The 13200-nt window shown below is 38.4% G+C and overlaps 1 protein-coding gene across 5 annotated transcripts in view; it reads left to right on the top strand.

The window, feature by feature from the left end:
* The window catches only part of LAMA3 (laminin subunit alpha 3), a 258555-nt gene that overhangs the window by 199322 nt on the left and 46033 nt on the right, over positions 1-13200 (top strand). For all 5 annotated transcript variants that reach the window (XM_023647570.2, XM_070220837.1, XM_070220838.1 and 2 more), the window contains 7 exons: positions 4024-4130; positions 6513-6563; positions 7457-7608; positions 10997-11107; positions 11220-11331; positions 11549-11719; positions 12707-12903. In XM_023647570.2, coding sequence (XP_023503338.2) covers positions 4024-4130; positions 6513-6563; positions 7457-7608; positions 10997-11107; positions 11220-11331; positions 11549-11719; positions 12707-12903 — 901 coding nt within the window. The remainder of the gene's footprint in view (positions 1-4023; positions 4131-6512; positions 6564-7456; positions 7609-10996; positions 11108-11219; positions 11332-11548; positions 11720-12706; positions 12904-13200) is intronic.

Raw genomic sequence — 13200 nt, forward strand, 5'->3', positions numbered from 1 at the left:
TCTTTGTTTAATAATCAGATTGGATTTTTTTTTCTTGTGCTTATTGACCATTTGTAAATTTTAGTTTTTGAATTGCTTTCCAAGTCTTTTACACATTGTTTTCTAGTGGAATGTTCTTTTATATTTTCATTGATTTGTACAAATTCTTTTAGAGGAAATTAACCCTTCATACTATATGTTGCAAATATTCTTCTTGGTTTTCTTTTTTTGTATGTTTTTTGGTTTAGTTTTAGTCGATCCTACATATGCAACAGTTAAGTTTTACTATATTTGTATCTATTTTGTCCTTTAGGGTTTCAGCCATTAGTGTCATGCTTAGAGGTTATGTAAATGCCTATGTATATTTTCTTTTAGGATTTTTATGGCTTTATTTATTACATTCAAATCTTCCTGATGGTGAAATTTGGAATCTATGTTTCTGGAGGTGTTGCTTCTCGTATGGCAAGATAGATTTAGGGTCAGCATGTACGGCAAAGATTGACCAGAGTTCAGATAACCTTAACTATCTCAGTATCCCATCTCTCAATAATCCAGGGGCCAGGTTGCATGAAATACACATAATATTTGGTTATACCCCAGAACCACACTCAGTAGGGTAAGATGTTCACACAGGAGAGGCACAAGGAAACTAGACCAACGGGGGGAATAGCAGATTCACATCCCTCGTGTCGTGCTCACTGCAGGATGTGTGCTCATTGAGTGAATGGGGACGACGCTCCAGATGTGCTTTCCTCTCTTATCTCATGCTCTCTTGCTCTCCTGCTCTTTCTTTGACAGGTACGTTTAGTTGAATTCACTGAAGCTAAATGTGTATATACAAAATTTCTATATAATCTTGGATTTGTTTCTATATTTTTAGTTGGTTGTTGTGGCCACTATCAATTCCGTATCATTCCTGAAAGTATAAAATATCCTCGAATATTTGGTCGAGCAAGGCTCCCGTCATAACCCTTATTTACAGTTTTTCTTTGATCATTCCAGCATATTATTTTTATGGATAAACTTTAGAAGAGTTTAACCCAATTTCAAAAAAGGAGAAAATTAATTCAACTGGATTTCATAATAAAGCAGGGCCACTCTAGACTCGGATTATTTGAAACATTTTATGGACAAGGTGGGACTTAGGTAGGTCGAAGGGATGCCTAGAACCCAGTGGAGCTGGAAGGTGGAAGTGGAAGGTGGCTCAGGTCAGGAAAGTAATTCAAGAAAGCCCAAGGGCCTGGAGGATACCTGCCCTGCATGGAAGGGAGGACGGCGTAATGATGGGGAACTCCGAGCCTCAGCTAAGGCTCTGGGCACTGACCTGTGGTAAAAAGGAGCAATTCAAGGTTCTGTTTCCCATTTCAGCAAGAGGAACATTGCCCACACTTGCCTCACATCTATTGTTCATTCTTTCTTTCAATGACAGATGTATGGAGAGCCTCATATATGCCTGGCACCATGCTAAGCATTTGAAACACGTCATCAACCAGAGCACAGACTGCCCTCAAGGGTTTTGCAGTCTAGTAGGGGACAGACATACAAAGGAGCTGTTAAACTAGTGAGAGAAAACATCACTGGGCTAAGTCAGGCCATAGTTGGAGGGACATCCAACCAGCCTTGAAGGGTGAGGGACGGAAAGGGCAGCTCTACTGAGACAGAAAGACTGAGTGGAGTGGGGAGCAGAGATTGCAAAGGTCTTCCAGCTCTATGATTTAAAAGCTGTGGGCCTCCCACCCGGGAGAGGCATCCTAATTTAATCCTCCTTAGAGTCCTTCATAAACAATGAAGTGGAAGACAGCAACAGGCTAGATGAGACATCCATTGGCAGGCTGCTGATTTGAAAAGAGAAATACTTAATTAACAGTCCTCTCTGCTTATGTTTGTTAGACTTGATGTCAGAAGAAAGCAAGCTATTGTTTCTTAAATTTTTTTTAAAAAAACTTGTTCACAAGTAAATGGCATTTTAATGTCAAAATTTTTCATTTGTTAAGCAGTTATTGAGCACCCACTCTGTGCCCGGCCGCCAGGCGTCATTCCCAGCACTGGTTGTTAACTATGCAATGATAAATACAAGGACAACATAGAGGGAAAAGTGAGAATAGATGCGAGAGGTAGCTGGGCGGAGCAGGGAGCAGCCAAGCTTGGGGAGTGAGTAAGACAGGCTTCTCAGCGCACAGCGTGCTCTGGGGCACGTTTTCCACCCAGAGCCACAGATGACAAACGTGTTCTCTCTGTTTGTTGCAGCGAGGTTACTATGAAATCGGAAAGTTTGACTTTAGTCCATTGTGTTTAGCCACTACCATGAAATAAGAATGAGAGAACCAGTTATTTCCTGTAATTGGTAACTACTTCTGTGCAGGAGTAAGGAAGAAGCAAATCAAATTTCCTGAATATTTATGTAATTTTAATATGTTTTGTCATTGTGTATCATTTGCTTGGAAAGTTTAGATGTGCATGAGACATCAAAAAATAAAGTATTTTAAACATAGATCTTTTGTGTGACATGGTTTATTAGGTAGAATACAGGGCTGGTCACCTAAAGTAAAGCCATGTTATTAGTATATTACCAACCTGCTTGGTAGACTTAGATAAGCCACCTCAGCTTAGTTACCGTCTTGATAATTAGGCAATGCATGGGTTTTCTGCTTCCCATCTACTTTCTGAAATGTCATAATTACAAATGATACAAATTATACATAAATACAATATACATATGAATATGTCATCATGTCTTAAAATGGTAGCTATCTTTTATTCTATTATGTGCAGGCATTGTATTAGATTCTTTACTACCTTATCTTTTATATCATATCCATCAACCAAAATAGGTATTGTTAGCACAATTATATATTCATTTATTCATTTGGCATACATTTATCTGGCACCTAATATGGGCCGAGGCACTGTCCCACTTGCTAGGGATATATCAGTAAGGAGACAGCCAAAAAATTCATGCCCTCATGGAGCTTACGTGTTCATGGGAGGAAAAGATGAAGAAACAGAAGCTTGAGGGGATGGGGATAACAGCCCAAGATTACATAGTATGTGGTGGAAGCAGGGACCCAGCCAGATCTTGTGGATTCAAAACCTGTAATCTTTGCACTGTATCACCAGCATATGAAAATTGCCAAGCAGTTCTTTGATACAAAGGTTAAATCTGGGGAAGAGAGTCAAATATTCTGTTTCCTTGATTCTGTCAATTCCGTTGATGATTATACACGACACACATCGATTTAATAACAACTTGTCGAGGGGTAGAGTGGGAGTGGAACTTTGCTAATGGGCGGAAATATTTTAGTTTACATCCCAATTCCAGAAACATTAACATGTGTTTGTTTTAGTTTTTAAAAAGCAGAAACTCAGAATCAAGGAAATATGATCTTTTAACTTGTAAATAAAGAACTGAGTTCTCATCACTCAATTATCTAGAATAATAAAGTCTCTAGGCCACCATTAGCTGCGGTAGCTGCTCTCAGTTGTTTAAGCCTGTTATATATATATACATCACTGCAGCAGTCTGTGCACATACACGTAAATATGATTATGCAGACTTGAAATAGTACAATAGGAAATATTAATAAAATCCCCCTTTATGCGGAAATTTGAAATTATATGAATTTTACTTTAAATTGTTTTCTTTGAGGAAATTAGCCATAAGTTAAGGAATATTTAATTGTGTGATATTTTCAAGAACATAACTCTTGCATAAAATTCAGCCACCCTTGATTTCCATATTGGTCACACCACTGGCTCCAGTGTGCAATTCGTTCGTCTGAATTCGGCTATAGGGATAATTGAGAATCCTGTCGTCCTGGGTGTCAGGGAGAGAGAGAGCAATCTCTGCCTGCCTCCCGCTCTCACCGTTCTCGTTCAAGTCATGAACATCCCTGGACTGAGACACAGTCACTCTGCAAATCTATGTCAGCCCTTCCTCCCATAGAGTTACAATATGCAAAACAGAAGGCTAGAGGTTGAGAAAATTGAGTGGAATTAATCATGAGTTCTTTGGATGTTTCTCGTCTCTTTCCGTATTTTGTGCAGGTGTGCACCGGGATATTTCGGAAACCCCCAGAAATTTGGAGGAAGCTGCCAACCATGCAACTGTAACAACAATGGCCACTTGGGCAGTTGTGACCCCGTGACTGGAGGTAAGATCCACTCATACATCTCTTAACCTGCATTTATCAAACTGGTGTCAAATAGCAGGCGAAAAACCCAAGCAAATGTTTTCAGGAAGCATAAGACAGGATTCCAGCTAACAAATTGTCCTCTTGTTTTGACAACCTTGGGAATGCTTAGGTAGTAATTACAGCTTTGGTGAATAACTTAGTTCAAGTAGATTTTTTTAAAAATGTAAAATTGTTTTTAAAACTTAACTAATGGCCAAATTAACTTCAGGCTCTATTATGGTGATTTTGCTAAAATCTCCCTTTGACATTATAAGCTTTCACGTCAGCTCTCTTCATGTGTATATCTGAAGAAGTCAGAGTACTCTTTCTCTAATAGCAATAATGTTCCAGGATATGGGTGTTATAATTGAGATGGATTTTACATACCAAGGAAAAGACTATTGCTGGGAGTTAGGATGGGTTCCTTAGGAACAACTTCAACAAAAAAGGCAGACTGTCTTCTTCCTTCTCTGACAGAGAATATCAATGTGATGTATCAAGAAAATGCCATTAATATAGTGTAATGCCAAATCCTTAGATAAAAGCTCTCATCTTATTGTTATGGACAAGATGAAGAACTAAACCCTGGATGTGTGCCTTAGATTGGTCAAGTGACTGTTTCCAAAAGAATGCAGAGTAAATGGGTTATTACCAGTCTAGAACAAGGTATCTATTGTCCTGCCTTGGAGCTTCATCTTGACTCCATCCTGCTCAACATTGTTGACTTGAACGGAAATATAGAAGACATGCTCACCCACTTATCAGATGGCAAACTTGGGAGAGATAGCAAATGCCTCCTCTGACACATTTAGAATTCAAAATGTCCTCAACAGCTGGAAATGATGGGCCAATTCTAGCCCATCTGGATGAGTTCTACTGTCAGTGGAGGTATTCAAGGAGAAGCTTCAACATCACACGCAGAGTATTAATGAAATTAATGCCTTTTCAACCCTCTCTTCCCTTACTCTAATAACAAAAATAAACAACCTGAAATGGGGATGATAACTATTCGTTTTAAAAATGGAAGAAAATCCTCACACATGAGACTTGTTTGTTCCTATGAGCCTTTTTCCCTCTTTTTCATTCTTTCTTTTACTTTCAATCAATAGTGTATAGAATCCTTGGTGGTCAAAACTCAAACTTGTTGAGAAAATTGCACTGATAAATCAATCATCTACATAAGCCAAGACCCCCATAGACTGTTCTAGGGGCTGTGGGAGATTGTGAGGGAAATAAAACCATGTTTCCTGGCCACAGGTATTTACAGCCTAATTGAGGAAATAAAAGTGACACAACTATATATACATATAAGAATGAGTAAAAGATCTTTTAAAAAGGATGAGTAAGAGCAAACTATGATTATATATGATAAATTAAAACATATACAAATATATAGAAAGGAGACATTGAGTGGTAAGATCAAGAGTGATGTGTTCACCTTATTTTTCTTATTGTCCAAAAATTTCCATCGTGAACTTAGATTATTTTTTTTACAATTAAAAGTTTAAAATATATATATATATATGCACACAGAGTGTGGAATATTGCCTGTCGCTGAGAAGAACAATCATGAAAGCCTCTTTATAGCATGTCCAGGGAAACTTCAAGCCTAGAGATTTCATGTGGTGAAGTTAGATTATTTTTCAGAGGGAAGCGAGAGGGCATTTCAGTGTAAGGATACATAGTATGGGGAAAAAGAGTAGAAGTGGAAGGGGTAAAGAATGTCCAAGGATGACCAGTGGGCTTTCCTGACTGTAGCTGAGAACTTCAAAATTCAGCTGATATGTGTGGTATTTGGAGATAGGGGTCCACTGACATTGTATGCGTATCTCTCTCTCACAGTATCTGTCACACTGTTGTATAATTTGTCTCCTTGCCCCATGGGACCATTAAACCACAGAACTGCAGTGATTTTTGTCTTGATATCTTTGTACTTCCTGCACCTAGCACAGGGCCATGGCACACAATGGATGCTTGAAGGTGTTCGATGAATGTTTATTGAATGTTCTTGAATGACATTCCAAGAGACATCAACAGTTTTATAGGAAGCTATCAAAAAAAGCCTTAATACTAACAATTAGGAGTTTTAATTTCATTAGGATGCCATGACCCTTTATAGAGAACGAAGTGACTTTATAATCAAAGAGGCCAGAAGAGAAGTTCCTGCAGCAAGACTGCTGGGGGTTGAGGAAGCTCCCTGAGCAATGGCTCAGGTGAGGGAGGAAAAATGGAAGAGCCAAAGATGCTGGATAGTTGAGTGACTAAAATATTCCAAAAACCAGCTTTTCTAAAAGCCATGTTAAAGAGCAGATGAAGAGGAGTTTTAATAACAATATCTTCTTTGGTTATTCCTCATTTCAGACTGCATAAACCAAGAACCCAAAGATGATGGCCCTGGAGAAGAATGTGATGGTGAGATAAGAAAGTGCCCCCTCCTTCCCAAGTTATGGGGTTTAGTTTAAAATCTGTGAGCCCCATGCTGGGACATGCAGTTTCCAGGCTGAGAAAACGATAGTGGGAGGAGATGGAAGGGGACTTAGGGTCAAATCCAGCCTGTCAATTAATAGGTGTATGACCTTGGGCAAGTGACCTTACTTCTCTAAGCCTGAGTTTTATCATTTGTAAAATGGACATAATAAATATACCAACCTCATAGAGTTGGAAAAATTCTTGTAAGTCCCTTATTATAATGCCTGGTGAATAGCAAGCACTCAATAAATAAAAGCTATTTATTACTATTTTTCCCACATACAAAATAAGCAACAAGTTGCATAGAATCACCATTTTTTGGCAGTTTTGTTGAAATATAATTTACATACAACATTGTGTCAGTTTAAGATGTACAACATAATGATTTGATATATATATATGTATATTTTGCAAAATGATTATCACAATGTTTTGTTAACATCCATCATCTTACATAATTACAAATTCTTTTCTTATGATGAGAACTTTTAAGATCTACTTTCTTAGCAACTTTCAAGTATACAATACAATGTTGTTAACTACAGTCACCATGCTGTTCATTACATCATGAGAACTTATTTTTCTTATAACTGAAAGTTTATACCTTTTGATCCCCTTCGTCCATTTCCCCCACTCCACGAGTTCTTTCTAAAATACTCCTTGACTAGAGATCTCCCTTTTTCAACATCTACATCCCTCCCGGAGAAGTCCAGGATGGTAATTATTGCCTGTGATGACCTATGTGCATAGTAACTGGGCTGTGCAGCCCTGTGCTCTGTTTGCATTCCTGTGGCTTCAGCCCACAGCACGTTTGCCTTTGATTGTGGCCCCTACAGATTGTGACAGCTGTGTGATGACACTCTTGAATGACCTGGCCACCATGGAGGGTGAGCTCCGCCTAGTCAAGTCTCAGCTGCAGGGCCTGAGTGCCAGCGCAAGCACTCTGGAGCACATGAGGCACTTGGAGACCCAGACCAAGGACCTGAGGGTAAATACTCTGGGGGTCCAGCACAATGGCTGGCTCAGAGTAGAGACTTGGTGGATAGATGCTGCTTGAATGAGTACTCCTCAAGCAGGAAAAGGAGAGAGACTGACTCCGTTTAAGGCTCAGAGGGGCTTTCCTCTGTCCTCTGATCTAAGTGAAGATTTCATTTTTACTGGTGGAAAGTACTAGTGAACACAAGAAACTAACACTTCTAAGCAAAATTCTTTACCTACTGAGTGTTTCTGCGCTAATTTTTCTTATAGAGTCTTTAGCTCAGTATCTTGCCTTCAGAAGACTCAAAAATAGATTTATGTAAAATTGGTGTTAATTTTCTTTAAATGTTTGATAGAATTTTCCAGTGAAGCCATGTGGGTCAGGCGTTTTCTTATTGGAAGTTTTAAAAGTTTGTTTTTTTAATAAAGCATAAATTCAATTTTTAAAAAATAGATACAGGACTATTCAGCTTATCTATTTCTTCTTGAGTGATATTTGGTCATTTGTGCCTTTCAAATAATTTTTCCATTTCTTCTAAGGTATGAAATGTATTGACATAAAATCATTCATGATTTTCCCTTATCTGTTTAATATCTGCAAAACCTGTAGCGATGCCCTTTCATTCTGATATTGCTCATTTGTGTCCAATCTCTTTTTTTCTTGATTATTCTGATCAGAGTTTTATTAATTTTATTGATCTTCTTATTTCGTTGATTTTCTCCATCTTTATTCTGTTTTCAGTTTCGTTGATTTCTATTCTTATCCATATATCTTCTTGCATCGGCTTGCTTTGAGTTGAATTTGCTATTTATTTTCTAGCTTAAGATGAAAGCTTATTTTACTGATTCAAAACCTTTCTTGTTTCTAATATAAAGATTCAATGCTATAAATTTCCCCCTAAGCACTCCCTTTAGCTGTACGCCACACATTTTGAAATGTTGTGTTTTCATTTTCATTCAGGTCAAAAGATTTTCTAATTTCCCTTGTGATATGTCTTTGACCCCTGAATTACTTAGAAGTGTGTTGTTTAATTTCCAAATTGCAAATTTTCCAGATAATTTTCTGTTATGATTTCTAATTGAATTCTGTTGTGGTGGTCAGAGAACATACTTTACATGATACCAATTCTTTTAAATGTATTGAGGTTTGTTTCATAGCTCAGAATATGGTCCTTCTGGGAGAATATTCTATGTGCACTTGGAAAGAAAGTGGCTGAGAGGATCCCACAGGGCCAGAGTCAGGCTCCCTGGAGGACACTGGGAGCTCTTCTGCCCATGAATGAAGGTGAAAAAGTGCCCTTGAAACTGCCCGATGCTAATTGTTGGGCCATGGCTATATGAGAACCTAGGAAAGTTACAACCTTACAGCCAGAAAAAGGTTCGCAAACCAAGATCTGTGCTCGAATGTGACATCCTCAATATCAAGATGGTGTGCAAGTCCTACGTTGCCAATATACGAACTGGTCCTGCACTGGAGGGTCTGGGGTGGCAGTGGTGATAACCATAAGGTCCCTGGACAGGGCACCGAGAGTGCAGAGAGGGGAGAGAGCTCCCGCTCAGAATGAGCCCGCAAAAATCATAATAGACAAATAGCGAGGGGAAATACAACCAAGAAAGCAACCGTGAAGATATGAGTTCCCTTCAGATAAAAGGAAGAGAATAGGACAATCTGAAAATTACTTTGAAGGATAACATCCAATAGAAGAAACAAGAATTTAGGAAATTTTGAAAAACGCCAGAAACCAAACAAGAAGAGGCAGATATGAAAAGATCCAATTAAACACCATGGGAATGAAAAAAATATACTCATTGAGATGAAAGAATTCAGTGGATAAGATAAGCCCTAAACATAGACATAGACATAGTGAAAGAGGCTTTGGAGAAAGTTAAATAAGTGCTTTTGGAATGAGGGCTGATTCTAAACCCATTAGTGGCTATTGCTGAGTACATATAGCAAAAAATAAGGCTAGAAAAATGGCTCCTTTCCATCTCATCAGGATAATTTTAGTCCATGGTTTACAGGCTTAATATAGAGGGAAGAGGAGAAAAAGCCTTCATGTTTTGAGAGAAAAAGAAGCCACTTGAGTTACTTTGATGTCATCAGTACAACCCGGTACTTCTCCAGCAAAGGAAGGGGAACCAACATTTTGGTACCCGTTCTATGTGCCACACTATGTGCTAAGTGCTTTACTTAAGTCTCACAACATCCTATGAGGAAGTTAGTGTTATTTTCATTTAACAGGCATGCAAAAGCTAAGTAACTTGCCTAAAATCACACAGCTAGTACATGGTGGCTCTAGAACCAAGATCAATTTCTAAAGGCTATGCTTTACCCACTACACGTCTTATCCAGATGTTCAACGAACGTTCTACAGAATGATGTGCCCCAGTTTTCCCACAGTAAAATTAAAATAGAACCATCTTCTTGCAATATCACACAAACACTGTGAAAATTCAGTAGGAATAGTATGAAAAGGAAACTAACATTTTTGAATGCTCATGTGTACATGACAGTTTATAATACATTAGCCCACTTATCATCAAAAACAACCCAGAAGCTTAATATTATAACCCCTAATTTACTGATGAAGGAGATAAGGCTCCATGAGGTGTGTCCACTAAGTGGTGGGCCTAGGGTTTGAGCCTGAGCTGTAAACCTGTGTTCTCTTACGCAACACAGCTCTCACACATAAATTGAAGTATTGCTTTTTTTGGTAAGTTTTTTCAAGGTATTAACCAGTCTTTTCCAAAAATTTGAAAATAATCACTGTTCTAGATATTATGTACAGGATGTCACCCTCTAAAAGTAATGAGGCAGTTTAGTGCCCAAAAATATCAAGGGACCTGGATTTTGGTCCTGAAGCAATCACTGATCAGCTATACAGCCACGGCTAGGACAAGTCACCCACCTTCTTTGGCCTTCCATTGTCTCATTGGTAACATGAGGGTGTTCAGTTAAAAGATCTCTGAATTCCCTTTCTGCTCTAAAATTCTTTGAATCTAATGGTTCCTTCAGTAAAGTAGCCATAGGCTCTGCTTTTAGGAATAAAGTTAAATATAAGTTAACAACAGCTGAATTTATTGTAGAATCTGGAAATTAATGTCAGATAAGTGGTATCACCTTCATTTCTATAAGGGCAGGTCATTAATTCAAGTAAAGTATCTCTTGTCTTGTTACGTTTTTAAATTTTGCTACCTTCTTTTAGAGCCATATCACAACTTAGATCAGAAAGTAGATTCTTCATGCAGCCTATTTCAAAGAACCATATTTTTTTTTTGTGGACCAGCATTGGTCTCGCTAAATGAATCTGTTCATATCATCACCAGGTTTACCAAGTTGATGGGACTTACTCCAAATTTCTGCTTTCAAGTGAGATTAACTTTGTATTTTCTTTCAGAATCAGTTGCTCAACTACCGTTCTGCCATTTCAAATCATGGATCAAAAATGGATGGCCTGGAAAAAGAACTGAGTAACTTAAATCATGAATTTGAGACTTTGCAAGAAAAGGTAACGTGTTAGGTCAATTAAATTAACTTTTTTGTTTGTTTACTTTCAAAATATTGTTAGTTTTTTCCCCCATCAGCTTAATTTGTGGCTAATCAATTTATTATTCACATAGGTTCAAATAAATTCCAGAAAAGTACAAGCATTACCTAACAATGTTGATCGGACAACCCAAAGAGCAAAAGAGCTGGACACAAAGATTAAAAATGTCATCCGGAATGTGCACAGTAAGGAGAGTCATCAGTCCAATTGAATGTTCTTTATATTACACAGCCTTTGTTGTACACTGAAAGAATTTCCCTTTAAGAATTCAACAGTATGAAAAAGATCCTGTAGTGATACTAAAAAACCAAGATGAACCCTCTATAAAAATCTCTGCCTTATTTTTAGTAGTCTACTGGAGTCCAGAATTCCCAGTTTAATAAACTGCTTGATGTTTCCTAGTTCTCTTGAAGCAGCAGTTCTCTGGGACAAATGGAGAAGGAAACAACGTCCTGTTAGGTGATTTTTCCAGAGAGTTGGCTGAAGCTGACCGCATGATGAGAGAACTGCGGTCCCGCAACTTCGGAAAGCAGCTGAAAGACGCAGAAGATGGAAAAAAAAACGCTCAGCTCTGTAAGGACGTGCTCACATTCTTGCATCCACTTCTTTCTAATTGGTTTGAAACACAGTGTGCAAAGTACAATGAGTCCCCCGTTACAGTTGGAAGGTCCCATCATCTCAGCACATATTACTGTTAGAGCATCATGTGGTGAAAATGGGTACCCCTCCAAGTTACCAAGAGGTTGTAGAACATAGCATCTTACCATCATGCGAAAAAATACTACTGATAATAAGTTCTTCTCCTAAGATGTTACTGATACCTCTTTTCCTTTTTCATTGCATTTTCCTTCTTCTTTCATTCAACTTCACCCAACTTTCTCATTACATCCTTTTTTAACAGTCACCTCACCACCTCTGGGATTTTGAATCATACATTGACATTAGCACTACTATTACAAAAACAAAAAAATGGGTGTACTAGAAATTAACTGAAATATCTAAAGGTTTTGACTAGGGAAAATGCCTCATTAGCTCAAAACTGGGAGAAATATTGGTTTGGTGCATATGTTTCCAAATACTGATCTTTATTCTCTAGTAAAATGATTATCAATAGCTAATATACAGATAGTAGCAGGGGTTTTTTTTTTAGCATTTGTGTTGTTTAAATTTAATATTAGTCTTGGCTTTTAGCTGCAAGCAGACAGTATTAGTAGTCAGAGGAGCAGGTACTTTTTACTCTGGAGATCCAGTTCAAGTCCCAAGACTGGCTCGTTATGCAACTTTGGGCTGTCGCCTAATTTCTTGCGCCATCCATTTCCTTATGTGAAACATGAGAATGATTATTGCTGTTTTCCTGTGGTTATCATGAAAGTTAAGTGAGGCAGTGTGTGTAAGGCACACAGCAGGTGTTGCATAAATGTTAGCTTCCTTTCCCATTCCCTTGCAAGTTCAAGGAAAACCATGAAATGAGTAGAAACTTAGTTCTCCTTCTGTAGTCTTTGTAAGTTAGCTTCGCTGTACTCATCTCTCAAGAGGAAAACATAAAGTGATGTATTACAGTGCTGAATCGGATAAGGAGCTGGCTGGAAAAACACCAGGTAGAGAACAGTGGACTTGTTAAGAGTATACGGGATTCTTTAAATGAATACGAAGCCAAACTCACTGACCTCCGTGCCATGCTACAAGAGGCAGCCACCCAAGCAAAGCAGGCTGCTGGCCTCAACCGAGAAAACCAGAAGACTTTGGAATCCATCAAGGTGAGTTTACAGTCAGAATCTGCATGGTTTCATTAACGACAAGAATGAGGGAGCAGAGATCTTTGTCTAATAAAGTGGCCTGGCCAGCCGGCTGTCTGTACATCTAGTCTGTACGCACCTGTCTGTACATCAAACCCTAATCAAACAGGAATGAGACATTAAATGCAAAATCAGTCGTTCTTACTCCTCAGCAGCCAGAAAAGAGTCTGGGCTTAAACCACAGAAAAAGCAGAGCAAATTGCTTCACCCACCCCTGGCTGATAGAGTGCTGGAGGAATAATGTTACCAAGTAGATGA

Source organism: Equus caballus, chromosome 8 (assembly GCF_041296265.1).
Source record: "Equus caballus isolate H_3958 breed thoroughbred chromosome 8, TB-T2T, whole genome shotgun sequence".
Classification (NCBI taxonomy): Eukaryota; Metazoa; Chordata; class Mammalia; order Perissodactyla; family Equidae; genus Equus; species Equus caballus.